We start from the raw sequence: 19465 nt of genomic DNA on the forward strand, positions 1-19465 counted from the left end.
TCTTGAAATTGGGGGGGAAAAGAGAGAAGTTAGAACACAAGTAGCCTAATGCTAAATACTTTTGTAAAGCTTAGTTTTATGAATTACCTTTAGCCTTTTCCACTCACGAGGGAAGGCTTTCCTGCTTCATTAAATCTTTAACGAGTGTGCTGCATGCACACTACATTATTATGTGTGGCATTAGGTTATATATTGCATAGTAACTATAATGTTACTTGCAAACAAGCTGTTTCTTTCCCCTGAAGGTAGAATTAAAACAGGTACTCAAGGGAAACAACTACTTGTGTTGCTCTTTTCTTAATAGGGTGAATTTGAGGATCTGGAAAGTGAAGGGCTTAGCACTGTACATCTCCAGAAATGGATAGGTGCTGCTCCTTTTCCTTATGATGCCTTCTCAATTGGATATCTCAATCTCACCGAAGAGAATTTCACTTAATAGATATGGAGAAATGTAAAAGGCTAGGTCTTTGGGGTCATTTTATGGAATGAACCAGTCTCATTAAATTCACTTTCTCTTTGTATTACAAAGGGATACAACTTTCATCTCTGGTAAGTATAGTCTAATCCATCCAGTAAATATAAGAATTGCCTCAAAGCAAACTGGAATTGCATTTATTTCTGCCCGTGGAAAACCATGTTTTTTTAGCCAATAGACTAATAAGAGTTTAGTTCCTAAATAACAGGATAAAATGAAATGTTCTATTGGCTGTACATGCAGTGTTCTGTACAATTACAGTAATCAATGCTGTCCTCCAAATGGACTAATTTGAAAGTCTCAAAGATAAAATTAATAAATTGAGTCTACAAAGTTCAAAATTGTGGAACATTAAAGTTATGCACAGTACACATAACTTACCAGTGTCATGTGATGTATTGTTAGAATTCTTCAACGCTAATGGATGAGTTGGTTTATGTACAACTCTACCTGTTCTAGAATCCTTTAGCTCTCTTATTTGTTTTTGTTGTCACTGACTCCTCAGTGGACTTTGGGAATATCGCTGAAAAACCTTTTTTCCTCAGTCTTCTGACCAGTGAGGCATTAGTCAGGCAAAGAAAGAAAAGCAGCATTTGAATGGTCAGAGAACTGTAAAAAGGAGAATTTCAGCGGGAAAATTAGTTTAAGCAAATCTAAGTAGCAGAATGGATAGATATAAAAAGAAGCTAAATCAGAAGTTCTCAGACTTTCTTAATTTGTGGTACTCTTAGTGTTTCCGTATTTTTTTCCACAGTGCTTCTTAGACTAGTTGAAATATGCCACAATAGTTAGAGTCAAACAATTTAATAAGTATTTATGTTCTAACAACTTAGCCATCATTTTAAAAGATAATGCATGTAAATTCAGACAATATAATAATTTCTTTTCTTCATATTCCCAATTACTTACATAGGATCTGTGTGCCTGCTGGGTAATACACAACTTCTGAGACCTACAATCAGATGGGACACTGCTACCTTTATTTCCTCTTTCACATTGATTTTTGTGCAATACTTGATTTTTATCACAGCATCCACCAAAAACTTTGCTTAACAAAGATATGTTTTTGTTTACTTGCACTTTCAGCCATATCTTATCTCAAAATTTTGAGAACATCCTTTAAAGAAATATAGCATTATCTCATGTTACAATTGTGAACTATCTGGAACTAGCTGTTTGTGTGGTGTCCAACAGATATATAGAATTGTTCTATTGCCTTCAAACATTTACAGGATCCACAGTGCCTTTGTGAGTTCACTGTAGTGCCCCAAGGCACCTCTGCACAGAGTTTGTGAACAGGGGGCTAGATAGATCCTAGAGAGTATTGACATTGCACAGAAACTCGAATGATATTATAGATCCCAGGGCCACTGGAGGTTCTTCATTAAGGAAGTGCAACAACAGATGTAATAGAGGATAAAACTCCCCAACAAGAAGACTGAAGTCAGAGAATTGAATTCAGATGCTTGATGAGTACCTAGTAAGAGAGAAGTGCCATTGGGAATAGAAAATTAGACAAGAAGTATTTCAAGAGAATAGGATTGAGGCAATAATCTGATATAAATGACAAAGTGAAAATAATATCATGTTGCACCTATGGTTTCCAATTTAAAATCGAGAAATAAAGCAATTGACTTGACCCAATCATGGCAGTTGGGAAAATAATCAAGTTTGTTTCCTGGGAAGACCCAGATAATGAGATTAACTTTGGATATGTTGAGTGTATGAGACATTATTGAACAATCACTCAGTACAGGACTGCTATAGGCTGAATTGTATACCCCCAAAATTCATATGTTGAAGTCCTAACCCCCAGAACCTCAGAATGTATTTGGAGAAAGGATTTTTAAAGAGATAATTAAGTTAAAATGAGGTAATTAAGGTGGGCCTTAAAATCCAATAGGACTGTGTCCTTATAAGAAGAGGAAATTAGGACACAGACATGCACAGAAGGAAGGCCATGTGAGGACATAGGGCGAAGATGGCGATCTACCAGCCAAGGAGAGAGACCTCAGAAGAAATCAATTCTGCTGACACCTTGATCTCAGATTTCTGTTGTCTAAGCCAGCCAGTCTCTGGTACTTTGTTACGGCAGCATGGGATGGAAGATATAGATTGAGGAACCAAGTATAAACATAGTTCAATCCATGAGAGAGGAATGGAAAGTCAAAGAGAAAGGATAACCAAAAGGGAGCGAGAGTCTTGGAGACATCCATACACTGAGCATAGAATAAGAGAGAAAAATGTATCTATAAATGAGACAGAGGTATGACCAGGGCAGGAGAAGGAGTATCAGGAACGCTTGGTGCAATAGAGGACAAAGGAGTCAAGAATCTTAAGAACTATTACATGTCACATAAAGATTAAGAATAAAACTGAACAGAATATCCATTAGTGGTTTCTAGATAGAGTCGATACAGGGCCTTTCAAGAAACACTTTTAATGGAATACTAAGGGTTGAAGATATGCTGCAGGAGATAAAATAAGAAAGAGTGGATGGGTAGGAAAAAGAAAATGGGTATAATACCCCATACCTCAGAGTTTGACAGTGAAACTAATAAATAATCGTAGATAATAGCTAGAGGAGACAATAAAGTCAATTGATGATTGGTAGCCCTGTGCACATTTGCTTTGATGAAGAGAGTGAGGACTGGGATGTTGAAGGGATTATAGGAGATTGGGGAAGCAAGGATGTGGAGGAGCCAAATAAAGGCAGCAGTGGCAATATGGAACAGTAGACAGATGGAGAAGAGGCAAAGAATTCTTCATCCAAAGCTATGGGAAAGGACAATTTATACTCTGAATATTCTCAAAGCTTTTTCCCCAAGAACAATATCCCTCAGAAGAGAAGGTGTTGTCTTATAACTGACTCATTACAAAGACTCTCATACAATGGTATGTATTCTTTGGGGAAGACACATTCGCTGGAAACAACACCAGGAAATTCTTGGTTTTATTGTTTATGAAGAGATTACTTTATGGAGTTGAAGGAAAACTAGAGGCAAAGGAATTTAACAGAGAATAAGTAATTATTCCTAGAGGCACAACCTCTAAATTGTGGGATGATATCTTAAGCAATTCTTTTTAAAAATTATTTAAATAGGTATTTGACTAAGTAGTTATACAGAGGTGATCATAAATATACACCTTAGGGCAAATGAAAAAGACAATGATTCTAATATTACAGAAATGGGTACTTGTGGCTTGGGAAGAAAATGTCTGGTAACAGTATCATGCCTCTTTTTAAAATTGTCTGTTTTTCACATAACTTAGGTGGAAGTAAAGTGGATTAACTCATGAAAATTGTTAGATGATTCAAAAACTGATTCTAATAATGCCAAAGCATGGGTGTCAAAGATACATGAAAGAGTTTGGGAAAAACTGTTTTATGAAATATTAGTGAAAAAGCAATTTTTCATTATTGTTACTGTTATTTTTATAAGCCCTCAGGAATATAGGTTGAATTGGTTCTACTCCTTAATTCATATTGTATATTATCATTGACCTGAATGAGGCCCTTCTCTTTTTCTGTCTAGTTATTTGTTCCTTTTATCTCCATTTTTACCCTCATTCCTCTCCTAAATTATATTATTTTATATACTATTTGACTTTACAACTATTATAAGTACGTATGGAAACTACATTAACAAATCAAATATTGTAAAAAAACATTTTTCTATTTCATCTAAAGTCTTAAAAACTTGGATATTCAAATTATACACACTTTGGCTCTTTTTATTGGCAAAATAGGAATTACCTTTAATTCTAAGTTCCTTATATCTGGGTATATACAGTAATTTCTTAAATTAACTTAAGAAATTAAGGACCAATTTTAGCTGGTCTTTTACTTTTTTTTAGGAAAACATATTCCAGAAAAATAATAACAAATAATCCAATTTTAAATAATCAAAATATATTTGGAAGCTCAAAAGTTTTGCAGTGTTATGGATTTATGTCCCAATGTCCTTCCAAAACCCAATCCCTACCTCCTACCAAATATTTTTATTAATTTAGAAAATTCTAAATAGTTCATTTCTCTTCGAAATATATAAAGCGTTCTTTTCTGCTGCCTTTCTAGACTCCTTTCATTGAGAAAATGTCTGGCTGATTTTGAACAAGCATGCTATGTGAAATTTTGGATGCTTATCTTAATAGAGCCAAAAACCTTTTACATAGATTCACCCCTCATTACTCACAGTAATGCCAAGTGTTATAGTCCAGGCAGATATTTATTAGTTTATATATAAAAAGACATTAGAGTAGAGCTATTTCTTAGTGGAGCAAGGGAATAAAAGTTTGCTGAATTTTAGTTCCTTGTAGAGCTCCATGTAATGAGCTCTTAGGAGACATTGTGGAGCTGCAATTTAAAAACCCTGTTCAATCAGCCATAGCGAGCTATGTGCCATTCCCTATGGAACAGCTCTGAGAGGAATCCGGGTTCCTCCTCCTCCATCCAGCGCATCTCTGGGAATTGCTTTGTGGTCAAGGTCTGACGTGAGGGGCCAGAGAGCCACCGGCTGCGAAGCTGGGGCTCTGCTTGTCGGCGTGGAGGAAACAGCAGAATACAAATCATCAGCTTTGTTTTATGAACATCTTTATTTACAAGGCGGGAGTGGAATTTTTAAAAAAGGATTGCAGCATTTGCATTGAATCTGTCACTCAAGCTCTGATGTTGATTCTTGTCCTATAAATGATCTTGCCTTCCTATTTTTTTCCCTTTCTACAAGGTTACTGTCAATGTCAGAAGATGTAAACCTCAAGCATACATTTTATGGGGCTTGGCTTGCATACTGGAAGGAAAGAAGTTTGTTTAATGAAGAGGGATAATAACATTCATTCAAACTAAGCATTATTTGATTGCGCTGGGAAAGTATATCTTCTTTGGGAGTTTTGATTGAATTTTATCATAATATAAAATTTGCTGCTACTTTTTTATTTTTCTTTGACCATTTGCCAGCTTAGTTTATAGTCTATGGAAAGTGCTTGTCAAAGGCAGTGATGTCTTTGTTGAAAGTGTTCAGACTCATAGAAAGTGAGTGACCCTGAGGGATGGGTAGAAATCTCCCAATTTTGTCAAAGATTCTTCTCTGGGAATTGTTAAGCTCAAGCTATAGACCAGGGAAAAGACAGGAGGGACTGTGTTTGGTTTCATGGAACTTAACCTATTTCAGCAAGCCTGCAATACTGGGGAAAATAATACATGAGTTTATATTTGTGTCAGGCTTGCCGTTGATGGGTAAGGTTCATATAAAGGTTACTCCTAAAGAAATGTCTATCATTCTCACTCTGCACTCTCGTGATTTCTGTTTCTTCCAAATCCTGCCCTCTAGAACAATAAAATGATTTTAAAATAATAAGCAAAATATGATTTAATAGCTCATCTCCTGCCCTGTAATGATTACACATCTCCTCTCTTGTAGCTCACAGCAGCTGGAGGACAATTGACATTTACCATATCATATGACCTTGAAGGACAGGAAGACGATTCAGAACGGGTACTCCAGCTTATGATTATCTTAGAGGTAAGGTACAGAGGGGGTCATTTATATTCAACCATTTTACACACTATTATGTTATTTGAGGTTATTTCTTACCTGGTTGGTTTGACATTAATTTGCATGTTTCTATAGAAAAATATCATATCTTGGGAATTTTTTTATGCCAGTGTTTTGTTTCACTCTGAGACATATCTAGAAGACTGAGTATAAAGGAGACCTTTAGACCAGACTTGGAAGTTAAATTTAAAACATAATGGCCATGTCCCCAAGAATGTAAGTATGTTGAAAGTATTTAAGCAAATGCTGATTTACATAGTTGTATTTTTTCCATCTCTCCTTGCTTCCAAGTAGATTTTATTGTCTACCTATTTGTTTATATTAGGCGGAAGAAATGAAAAAGGAAACTTGCTTATTTAGATGTAGTTAAATCTTTACTTCAAAACTCCTAATTTAGGTAAGAAAGATATGGGAGAAACTGCTTTCAGGATCTGGAGGGCCATAGCCAATTCCAAGATGCTGGAAGCCTAAAGTTATCTTAGAGGCTCTCTCCCACTCTTTCTCATACCTTTCTTTTCACATAATGCATGCCCTCCGTCCAACACTCACACATAATCAAAGGCACATGCTTGCGTGCACGTTTATGATTCCAAATGGGTTGATGTTGATTTAGCACTGGGCTCTGTTGTTCCTTGTCTTGAACCTTTCATGCATGTGAATCAATGACAAAATTCTTCCCCCAAAATGAGTATTTCCAGTATTATATGAAGTGGTCTGGATGATATATATCATTACATACATATGTGTGTGTGTGTGTCTATGAAACTGGAAGAATATCTTGGAATTCCTTTGAGATGAAAGGGGTTCTCTACATGTAAAATGTTGAGAAGTTATATATTATTAACATGAATGAACTAAGCTAAGAAGGATAACCTAAATGTCGTAGGTCAGTTAATATACTCTATTATAATGCCATTATCCTATTGTGAACAATAGACTGCAGGACTTTTTCTTGTTTATTTTTTGTTTTTTCCCATAGAGAAACGTCCTTTAAAACAATAACTTAACACATTGTTCTAAGTTTTCTTCCACATTTTCCTGTACAACCCACATTCACCATAAAATAATACATTTGAAATACACAATTTTTGTGCACTTGTGTAAGTCAAGGTATTTGTAATCACATACATGTATGAGTTGCCAGTAATCTATTATTCCAGTTAATGGGGGAAGCAAGATCATGCATAATCAAGAAGCTTATGCTTTGTAATGCATCTGGTTAAGGCTAATATTCAAATTGCCTTCTCTGCCTTTCATATATGCTAGAAAGATGCTCAACGCCAGGGAAAACAAACCTGAAATTAAAAACCTACTGAGGATAATCTGGAAAGTGGAGAATCCAAATACGGATACTTTTTACCCTTTTCACAGTTTTACCCTTTTACTTTTTTTCCCTCTAGGGAAATGACTTGAGAATCAGCACAGCCCAAGATGAGGTGTACCTGCAACCATCTGAAGAACATATTCATGTATTGTCACTTAAAGAAGAATCATTTACCATACATGGCACTAATTTCCCAGTCAGCAGAAAAGAGTTTATGATAGTGCTGGCGAATTTAAAGCGAGTCCTCATACAAATCACGTACAGTCTGGGGATGGATGCCACCTTCAGGTAAAGTCAGGAACTGCATCTCTCAGAGTTCTCACATTTACCTTGGGACAGACTTGCATGTGCTAGGGAGTGACTTTCAACATCTCTAGGGTTTGTTGTCTTCAAATAGTAGATAAGAATGGAGCACTGGTTTTCAGAAAAGTGTTTCTATTCAAGCTTTAAAAATTTAAATACCCGGAATGAATTTATCTCAGCCTTTTTTTATTATTGATGATTTCTTCGACCAGAACACGCAATAAAGATAATCCCTATACTGAAAAATGCTACGCTGGAAAATAAAATCTCCTTTATGGTGACTCAGACAGTGGGAAACTAAAGAGATATAATTCCAGAGTACCCCTATTCGGGAAGTGGTTTGTTAAATATTTTGTACCATTAAGTAATTAGTTTCTGACTTAATAGTATATAATTTATAATAAGAAATAGAATCACCTTCATTTAAATAACCACAAGTCTCTTTATAAAACACTGTAAAACTATAATGACTGTGTGGTTTAAAGGAAAGAGTATGAGCTTTGGTGCCAGCCTGATTAGGAGTTCAGTGAGCTCTATGCTGATTCTATGTGCGACCTTTGACAAGTGATTGGTCCTTGTAGAAACGCGATTTCTTCAGGTGTAAAGTGGAGATAATAGTGTCTACCTTTCAGGGTCGTTGTGAACATTATGTGTGATAATTATGTAAAGTGTTATGTGGAACACTTTCAGAGGTTACTTTCTTTTTGTTCTCCATTCTTTTCCTTAAAAAGAGAACCCCGTGACTTGAACCAAACATGCCCGGATCTGTCTGACTGTAGGTTGCTATGCTTTCCATTTTGCCTGACAAATTTAAACTTCAACTGTGTCTGAATAAGCTCTTCTTTTCTCTTCTCCTTTTTTACTCTAATAATAAATAACACAAGATATTATGGCAACTTCCTTCTAAGTCAGATTAAGTTAGATAATAAGTGTGGCCTAAAACTGATAGCTTGGCGTACCTATAATCAAAGCGATGTCACCAATACCGGTTTATCTACAGGACATTCTTTTTTCTATTGCTAATGATCCTCTGTCTCCATCATTTGCGTGCTGTCTAGTTTGTCTTTCACTTGTAGTGTTTCAACTAAGCGTAATCATCCTTACCACCTTCCGAAGGAGGGAACTGCAGATTCGTAACAGAACTATTGCCAGACGATATACTTCTCCTGCATAAGCAATTCTGCTAGAAGCTGGGTTAAAACACCATGAAGGCGAGAAGCAGCACTTAGGAGTTAATTGTGTTTTTCCCCATTTAGTAAACAGAGATTGTCATGATGTTTACACAGTACAAAGAGATGAGTCCTCTGGCTTTCAAAATGAATGACAACCAAACTGACAAAAAGTGGCTGAGGGGCTTATTTATTTTTGTCAGCATTGCTTCTCAGACTAGTTAATCCAAAGGCATTTCCCCCTGATTTATGTCAGATAATTTCAGTGTCTACCCACCTTAAAATCATCAGTTTCATTTGAAGCTTTCTGAAGTTTTCCCATACGTGAGCAACGTGGTCATGGAGCCTGGCTATGTGAACCCACACAGGAGCTAATCCAAGTAGGTGGCTGCTTTCTGCAGCCTGCATCACCTAAGGAACTGTGGTTCAAGGAGTAAATGCCACTGTCAGATTTGAACCTCCTGCCCACTTCAGGTGAGCTGAAAGTCGACATGAATCCTGAGTCAGCAAGCTTGTTATATTTTATTTATCTCTGGTCTACTAGTGGATTGAGTCATATTTGTGAAACATCACTTGAATTGATTTCAGCTTGCCTTGCACAGTAGGCTTCTGACTTGGTATACAGTTTGTGCCCAAGCACAAGTCAAGTGAAGCCATCTCAACAAAAATGCATGTTTAGATTTATTTGAGGATTTACCTCCGTGCTACTTCTCTCCACAGATAGGCTTAGGTTCCTGCAGTTATGTGGTTAGATGGAATTGAATAATGGAAGGAGCACTGGGCTGCAGGTCAGGATTTTGACTTCTGTTTTCAACTCCACTATTCAATAGTTGTAAACATAAATGGAGCTTTGACCTCTTTGGATGTCAGTCACCTCATTTGTAAGATAAGGAGGAGGAAGATTGCTTGCCAACTTCAAAAGTCACTATGAGAATGGAATTAGATGGCTCAAAAGCACTGTGCTAATGGCAAATCAGCACACAGATCTGAAGCATTTCTCTCTGACTTGCATCATTCCACGGAATAATATTTTCTCCAAGTACCATTAATACTTGGAGACATCTAGAATAAAGCATGTATGGATATTTCTAAAATTGTGACAATTCTTGCTGTCATTCTTTTCCAGAATGCTGAGAGGCCCATACAGTAAAAAAATATTTTCTTTTCATGGTCCTCATTGATAAGATGAAGATAAAAATAGAAAATTTTCATCCTTCTAAGAATGTAGGAGAAATCAACTTAATCTAACTGCTCATCTTCCTTCTTTAAATTCTCCAAATCTTAGATTTAATAGCATCCTTGATATTTAACTCAAGCAAGGAGCCTATTCAGCTTTTCTTAAACACCTATTAGATACAGAACTTTGCAAAAAATATATTTTCCTCTCAATCTATAGTAGACATTTGTATAGTTCCTTCAGTTTTCAATCTGCTCCTCTTAGAATATTTCATTTCCCTAACCTTTGAGGGTAGATATGGTCAAATGACCTGATTTGGCCAATGAAATGTGAGCTGAAGTGAGGTCTTCCCTCCCCCACCCCCAGGAAGCACTGAGTTGCCAGTATGGGACTCTCTGGAGCTTATTCAGCTACGAGAAGATCAAACAGCCTGAAATATTGACAGCAACGTTGAGGTCAGCTGCCCTGAACAGTTACCTGGACCTGTAGAGGATGTTACATGAGTTCACTTTTGTTTTCTGTTAAGCCACTGAGAATTTGGAGTTGTTTGTTATCACAGCATAGCTGAGCCCATCATGACTTTATTGTGATACACCCCATGTGTCTTTATTGTTAGAAAATAAATGTGGAATCTTTTTAAGGCAAGATGTTTTCACATGACTGTTAGAGTAAATTTGGAAAGGCTTTTTGGTATCAAAAAATATTGCATAGAATTTATGTAATAAATAATCTAGAAAAATCCTTACAAAGGAGTCTTTGATGATTATAGAAATAGTGTTGATAGTATACTTCTACCTTTTGAAATTAATAATACAGGTAATCACATTTTGAGGAAATTATACTGGTGAGGACTCTAGGACTTAAAAAGATTTATGCAACATGCTAGATATTAGGCTATTGGTAAGAGGTTCAGCCAGGATTTAAACCCACATGTGTTTCCTCCCATTATCTTTAACTACCTCCCATATCTCTTCTGTAAATATTGGGCTCATTCAGTCTGCCAACATTTACTGAGCGCCTTCCCTGAGGGTCTTTCTAAGTCTCAGTTTCCTCTTCTGTGAAATGACAGAAACAATATCTAACTTTCAAGATACAAGGTTAAGTGAGAAAATGATGTATTTACAACATCTGTCATGCCATCCAGCCTGTGTTGGGAGGCAATGTAGGGTAATAAGATCATCGCTTGTTTTGGAGTCTCACTTAGGTGTGAGTCTGTGCTGCACCATTTGCTAACTGTATTATATGGACAAGGCACTTTACTTCTCTGAGCTTCAGTTTATTCCTCGGGAAATGTGGACAAAAATACGATTACTATGTTGGGTTCACTGATACTTAAATGAGATGTCTGTCAAGCCCCCATTATAGTGCACAGAAGATAGTAGACACCAGTACACAGTAGTTATTATAATGTGGTAGTTCTAGGCTAAATAAGGAGGATACAAAGATGGATAAATGATCATTGAATTCAAAGAAGGCATGGTCCAGTATGAAAGGCAGATGCACATTTATGATAGTATAATAAATAGTACAACAGAAGAATAGTGCACAGTGCACACTGGTAGAACTAAGAAGGAGGAGATGAATTCTCATATTAGCATTTAATATATTTTTGATGGACGACTGCGATAGTATCAGATTCTGATAGTTATTTCCCTTATTTGATGTGGGATTGAAAATATTTGGAGAAAATGTCTAGTTCTTCCCCAGATGGCCCACTCAGACATTGAGCCACTAAATGATTCTGTTGCCTTTTTAGTAACGGAGTAAAAATTATTGGGCTCTGCTAATTGCATAGTTCTTTGTGGAACTTCCACAAGGCAGAGGCTAAAGGAAGTTCTGAGTCAGTATCTTATGTTTTGACAAAAACAAAATAGAAAAAAGCACCTGAACAGCAATAAAATATTTACCTATGGTGGCTAACCCAAAATAACATTTGTTTAAGTAGAATTAAGTGGAGATCTTCAATATAAAAAAAGGTGGATAGGAAAGAATAATTATTTAAAAGAATTTTAAGATCAAAGATCTTGTTGTTTCAAAAAATAATTTATTTTATATATTTATTATTATTTTTTAGTAAAGCATAACCTATTTGATGGGAAATATAGTAAAACAAAAATATTGAGAATAATATTGTCAGTACCAGCGCAATGTTTCTGATATGATTCCAATATTTTCAATATTAGCTTATATAATTATGTCTTTTCTCTTCATCCATCATCTTGTCTGTATTTCCAAGTCATAAAAATAGGGAGAAATAGGCAGCTAAAACATCTGACTTAGTTGACAAGTCTTTGATAATTCATTCATCTCCAAACTTTAGTACTTTATTACTGCCAGCATTATGTATTTAAACGAATGCAGCCTAGTATCAAGAAAAGAAAATGACCATATTGAAGGAAAAAAAATAAACTGCAGCCTTCTTCATGAGTAACACTTAAAACTGTTAAACGCATTAAAATCCCATTTAACAAATAGCAGAAACTAATGAACATTGGGTCTGCTCAGTGAATGCTAATGTGGAATATTGCTGGGAAAGATGGTTGAGTGTTGAAATTTCTCATAGCTCAAAATGGTTACATAGATTAAGGAGAGGAACATCTGTTGTTCAAAAGACAAATGAAATCTGGCAGTTCATTGAAAATATTTTTGTTTTTGTTTTGTTATATTTTAAATTGTTCCTTAAAGTAGTCAATTGCTCATTTTTCTATTTTGAAACGTTCCAATACTCTTTCTTTATATTTTGCTTATCAATTTTATATTGAAATTCCTGGGACTGTATCTATATGCAATTGACCAGTCTGCTCTTTAGTAAATTGTGACAGTCTTTTTGTATGATAATCAACTAGTATAGCAATCATGAAATCATCTAATTCTGAAATTAAAGTGATCAGAAATATAAGTTCATCATGTGACAGTCCATTAATTGCAGGCAATTGGATGTCACAATACATTCAGATGAGTTCTGACCTCTGGCCTCAAGTCCTAACTCTAAGATTTTTCAATTTATTTTCTTTGTCAGATTAAACAAGTAATTTGTCTTCTCCTTATCTAATTTTATTCATCTGAAATGTGGATACTAAGCTTTAGTGTATCATTTGTCATGGAGTATGTCAGTCATTGTTTGTTACATAGCTACATTTCATTCATTTATTCTATACATTCATTTATTAATTTATGTATGTATGTATTTAGTCTTGTGTTCATCCATTCATCCAACCATCTATCCATTTATCTACTGTCCATCTATCCATTCATTCATTCATCCAACAAAAATGTATTGAGATGATTAGGCTAAGTATATAGATGACAGGACAGGGTCTTTGTTCTCAAGAAGTAGCTCCTAAGCTCATGGCAACATGAGCAAGTACTATCCTTAGTTTAGGAACTCCAAACCCTATATTGTCTTAAGAATTGCCAGATCCAGAAATTCAACTCCTAGGTATATACCTAAAAGAATTAAAAACAAGTACTCAAAAAATACTTGTACGTGAATGTTCATAGCAGTACTATTTACAATAGCCAAAAGGTGGAAACAGCTAAACATCCATCAACAGATGAATGGATAAGCAAAATGTGATGTTATTCAGCCATAAAAATGAATGCAGGGGCTGGGCCCATGGCATAGTGATTAAGTTCATGTGCTCCGCTTCGGCTGCCCGGGGTTCGCAGGTTAGGATCCTGGGTGTGGACCTGTGCACCGCTTATCAAGCCATGCTGTGGTGGCGTCCCATATAAAGTAGAGGAAGATGGGCACAGGAGTTAGCCCAGGAACAGTCTTCCTCAGCAAAAAGAGGAGGATTGGCAATGGATGTTAGCTCAGGGCTAATCTTCCTCAACAAAATAAAAAAGAATGCAATATTGATACATGCTACAACATGGATGAACCTTGAAAATGTTATGCTAACAGAGAGAAGCCAGACAAAAAAGGTCATGTATTATTTGATTCCTTTTGTATGAATCATTAAGAATAGATAAATCTATGGAGACAGAAAGCAGATTTGCGATTTCCAGGGGCTAGGGGAAGGGTATGATAGGAGGTAACTGCTTAATAGGTACAGGGTTTTCTTTCATGCTAATTAAAATGTTTGGGGGGCCAGCCTGGTGGTGTAGTGGTTAAGTTTGTGTGCTCCACTTTGGTGGCCTGGGGTTCACAGTTTCGGTTCCTGGGCACAGACCTACACCACTCATCAAGCCATGCTGTGGCAGCAACCCACATACAAAATAGAGGAAGATTGGCACAGATGTTAACTCAGGTACAATCTTCCTCACCAACAAAAAAAGAAAAAAAATATTTGGAACTAGGTAGAGGTGGTGGTTGCACAGCATTGTGAATGTGCTAAGTGATGCTTTAAAGTGATTAGTTTTATGTTACATGAATTGCACCTTAATTTAAAAAAAAGAAAGAATTGCCAGTGACACTTTATATACAAGTTTATTTGGTGGAAAAAAATGACTGTTTAGAGATTTTCTAAAAATCTCTATGTAACCTGAATACTGTAAAACAGTGATTTTTTATTGCTTACCAGTTTAGGACTTTCTTCCAGATTGTCCAAGCTGTGCCCCCAGAGAAGAAAGCATTCAAGAAATAGTGTTGGATGAGTTAATCTGTAGCTAAAGATAATCTGTTTGTCTTCAGAGGATGCCAGCTAGCTCTCAGCATCTAAGGCAATGCCATCCAAATGCCTGTTTTCTGAGATTTCAAGTTGATTTTTTTTTCCTACTTCTTGATCATATATGAACTCAAACATATTCCAAGGTACTATCAAATGTCTGGAATTAGTGAAGTGGGGGTAAAAACAATAAAGACTTTAGAAACTTGTTGCTGAAAAGCTTACAGCTTGGTTAAAGGTTGTCACTTTTGAAGATACATTTAATGATCCCATTGGCTTTGTTCTCTGGCTTGATTGCAGCGTGCATTCCCAAATCTGGCAAACTCTTTGGTAATTGTGAATCGCCAATTAATAAAAATCTACCACCACTCTTGAGAAAGCAACCAAAAATACATGCCCTAGCAAGAGTCGGTTGCATCTTTCTTATGGCTAAAGGATGGCATAGTCCGTGTCATGGAGCTCTATCAACCATTTTACAAAACAATAATTATCATCATGAATCAATAGCAGTCATTTAATTTTGTGCTTTTAAAGTTTATTTAAAATTCATTTTAATGCATTAAAATGACAAAAAACTATTTTGGGGATACAAATAGTATTTCTTGTACTACTCTTGTAGTCATTTTTATCCTGTTTCAACAACCAATGAGAATATATTAATAAAATGCCTAGTATTTAATGATCACCTACATGTGTTATGTATTATATGAAGAACTTTATATTCATTATTTTGTTTAATCCTTTAATTAAGCTCATGATGTATGTAGTATTAAATTATCTCCATTACATAGATGACACTATTGAAGCCTAGAGAGATGATGTCATTTCTCCTAGGCTACAGGCCTGGTAAATGTCAGATGGAATATGAATCCTAGTCTATCTGACTCCTGAGTGTGTGTTCTTAACAATGAAGCTTTTAAAATTTCGTCTATTAAAAAACAGAAAAAAGCCAATAAGACACCAATAACATCCATTTAAATTGTGAATGCACATTGCGTAATTTGGGGAAGGAAATACACACACACACACACTAAATTATATCTATGTGTGTGTCTCTCTCTATATATATATATACATATATATTTTTTTTATATATATACCACTCATGTAACAGCATTTTTCAATTTGGCCAAACCAACTTTCCCCACAAATAGTGAGGAATACCAAATCACTCTGCTAAAATCACCAGATTGTACAGAAGTACCATAAAGTGAAACCGATAGTTACAGAGAACAATGAATTTAACTTAGGCCCAAAACAATTTAAGAAAATAGTTCTAACTAATTTAACTGAACATTTGAAGAAGTTTCACTTTTACCTACTAAGGTGCAGATTTAATTCTGAGAAAAAGAAACCAAAATCGCATCCGTCTTTTCTTCTTTTTTTGGCTTTCATCTTTTCTTTTAATTTCAAAGCTTGGACTGAATATTAATATTGTCTCCTTCTGCTTTTCTAGTTTAAATGTTAAAATCAATCAAACAGTCATATAAACGTTTTCTGTTTAGAAATCCCTTCAATTATATGATTTTAAACTCTCTATCTCCAAAAAAGGAAATCAAAACACATAGCCAAAAACCAAGAAATGAGCAAGAATGTTCTCAGATCTCTTCAGCACTGGCTGGTGGTAGCGGTTGTGAGCACTTTTAGCTGGGCAGACTTTACCGAATATAATGAATGACCAGAGCTTCAAGTTATGGATATTCGTTAGCCTTCTTTGTTAACACAGATAATTTGCTTATATTTACATCATTGTTACTACACTGTTCCTCAAGCTATATGATACTAAGAGCGTGTTTACTTATTTGCCATTTCTTTTTCCCTTTGCCCTAGGTTGAGCTCTGTCAGCCTTGAATCCGCTGTCCCCTATCCTACTGATGGAAGCATCGCAGCAGCTGTGGAAGTTTGTCAGTGTCCACCAGGGTACACTGGCTCCTCTTGTGAAGTAAGTTTGCGAGAATATATCCTCAGTGCATTCGAAGCTCCTTCAACATTGCTTTCAATAAACTGGTCTGAAAAGAGTTTAGTTTTTCGCACAAACAAATAATAGTGTGTTACTTAAGGAGGAAACTTGAGTGTCTGCCCAAAAGTCACGGCTTTCAAAGAGAGTGCTACTCACACAATGTCATCTTGAAATAATGTTTCTTTTTCAGATATTTTGCCTTACTATAGCTAAAAATCCGATGTTTTCATAAGTGTTTGTTCTCGATATAATCTGTTGATAAAATAGGATGAATGATAGCAGAATAATATTTCAAAATATTTCCACTTTATTTTCACCTCAGTGCTTACCAGAAATTTAGCACTTTTTTTTTTTACTTTTCCTCCATTTTTTTAACCCTGTGTACCACACTCTTTCTCCACTTTATTCCTAAGAACACGACCAAATCACAATTGTCTGAAGGATACAATCTTTAAAATATCAAGAGCATAATATATGGAAGAAGTACCTTGATCTAGAAAATTCTCTGCAGGTCTTTGATTTGTTTAGTACCTAAGGTTTGACATACTTATTGTTGACTCAATATTCTAGATTTATAATAAGATTAATGTTTCTTATTTAATACCACAGTGTGTCATTTTAAGGTAATAATTTTTATTTACTTCTATGTGTTTTGTTAGGTAGTTTGAAAATTGATTTTACTTGAAACCTGGTCAAAAAATGTAAACACCATTTCTCTAATAGAAGTCACAGCTTGTGGATAAATTGGAGCTTAAATTCTTTAAAAATGGTGCCTTTAAGGAATCATTTGAGTGTACCAATATGTTCCACTTCAGCACACACCCCATTATGCCATTTCTAGAAAGACTCTAGGTGTTGCTTTGTTGGTTCTCTTGTACTTTAAAATAATGCATGCTTCCAGAAGATTCACAGGGCTCAGAGTCATATTAGCGACAAATGTGTTTTCTTTAATTGGGCTCAGATTCACCTATCTAGAAATAAAACTAAATGTAATTCATTGAAGTACTCACTTTTCCAAAATTCGTGTAGAGAAAAATAATAGTGGAAATGAATTAGCTCTGTTCACCTAAATTTGATTTCTCATGTAAAATCTATGCTGTATTTAATGAAACATATTCTTTTATTATGAGCCTAGAAGTTTTTATTTCAAACAGAATGCTCTCTTTGAACCTTTAAGTTCCTATTTCAATTGGAATAATAAATACCTTGATTCTATTCTTGCTTTAATACTTATTCCCACATTAGTTATTCTCGGTATTCTTCATCATCTTTTATACAAGTTCCAAATGCCCACTGAATATAAAATTGTCTGAATATTAGAATTCTTTAATTGGCTATGCTTTTTGTTTCTTCTTTCCTTTCTTCAAAAATATTTAGTGAGAATCTTTGGTAAATTCTGCACTAGATGCTGAGAGAATTATCAAGAAGATTACATTGTAATCCCTGTCCATAAAGAGCTAACAATCTGGTTAGGGAGACAGAATAAATATCTATGAAAAATTGGATCACAGTGCTACGTAATTAAGGGACCAGTAAGTGGTACAGAACTTAAGTGCAATAATCATTCAGAGGTGAGCAATTCCAGTGGAGAGAGATGTCACAGAATGTGTCCTGGAGTGGGAAATCCTCAGATTGAACGCTAAGTAATGGTAACAATTAGGTAGGAAGAGAGAAGCATGAGAGTGTGGAAGAGTCAGAACAAGGAAGCAGAGGAGGGATCATAAAAGCTTGCTGTGCCTCTCACACAATAATTATTTGGTAAATAAAGTTATTGTGAAGTCCATAAAGGAATTTAGTTGAATTAGGACATAATGAATTCTGGAACTCTGGCGTTTCTCTCTGACTTCTTCATTTCTTCTCTTTTCCGAATATTCATTCTTTTCTTTGTCAAAACTTCCTTTCTTTAGACTCGCTACTATCCATTCCTCTCCTTTTCCTGATTTCATTTGCTTTTTTATTGAGTTCAGAAGGCCAGGCACTCTAGCTTTGTGATCACTAATATCCACAGACCGTTTAAAAGCTGAGTAAACTCCAAAGACGATTAATGTCTTAATTCTAGGTTGCCAAAAACGGATCAAACAGCTTCATTATAAAATAATTGTCTTTTATTTCATTTGGGACCACAATGTTGATTCAGAATCTTTTTTCTCATTTCTACTTGACTTCTTATAAATCCCTCCACAGTTCATCTTTCAAATATTTGCTTATTTTCCTAGTACCATCATCATTCATTTCACTCGACAGGGGGGACAGTGAGAAAGTGAAAGCAAAGTCGGGTACTGAAAAAAAAAAAGAGTTTTAATTCAAATCTCAGTTTCCTCTTCTATATGATGGAAATATTAACCAGCTCATAGAAGTGTTCATACTTTCATTTAGTTAACAGATATTGATGACCATGTATTTTGAGACAATCAAGACTCTAGACATGGAGGATAATGTGATGAACAATACAGTTATGGTCCCTGCTCTCAAGGACGTCACCTTTACTGGTAGGCTAGACAATATGCCAGAGAGCAAATTTTCATAAATGTGATAAATTCCATGAAGAAAATAAGCAGGATGCCTTGATGGAGGTACTGAGAATGGGTGTAGGAAGATTAGACTAGAGGGACTAGTTTATAAAATGTTGTCAAGAAAGGCTTTCTGAGGTGGTAACATCTAAACTGAGTTTAGGGTCGGCTGTGTGAAAGGAGCTGATGAAGAAGTGGAATAGAGCTTGGAGTCTTCAAGGACCTGAAAGGAGGCAAGTATGGCTGGAGCTTAGTAAGCAATGGGGAGAGTGGCCCAAGATGTTATTGGGGGAGCCAGGCCATTCAGAGCTTTGCATGCATGATAAGAACCGGGGATTTTATTCTAAGTGCAATGAAAAATCGTTAAAAGGCTTTAAGCTGG

The 19465-nt window shown here is 35.6% G+C and overlaps 1 protein-coding gene across 1 annotated transcript in view; it reads left to right on the forward strand.

Moving 5' to 3' along the window:
• LAMA2 (laminin subunit alpha 2) overlaps positions 1 to 19465 on the forward strand; it is a 575531-nt gene that overhangs the window by 324086 nt on the left and 231980 nt on the right. Inside the window, exons 13-15 of the mRNA XM_087444077.1 lie at positions 5896 to 5997; positions 7431 to 7642; positions 16444 to 16555. Of these exons, the coding sequence (XP_087300203.1) occupies positions 5896 to 5997; positions 7431 to 7642; positions 16444 to 16555 (426 nt within the window). The remainder of the gene's footprint in view (positions 1 to 5895; positions 5998 to 7430; positions 7643 to 16443; positions 16556 to 19465) is intronic.

This window comes from Ceratotherium simum, chromosome 19 (genome assembly GCF_057802395.1).
Source record: "Ceratotherium simum simum isolate JZ-2026a chromosome 19, ASM5780239v1, whole genome shotgun sequence".
Classification (NCBI taxonomy): Eukaryota; Metazoa; Chordata; class Mammalia; order Perissodactyla; family Rhinocerotidae; genus Ceratotherium; species Ceratotherium simum.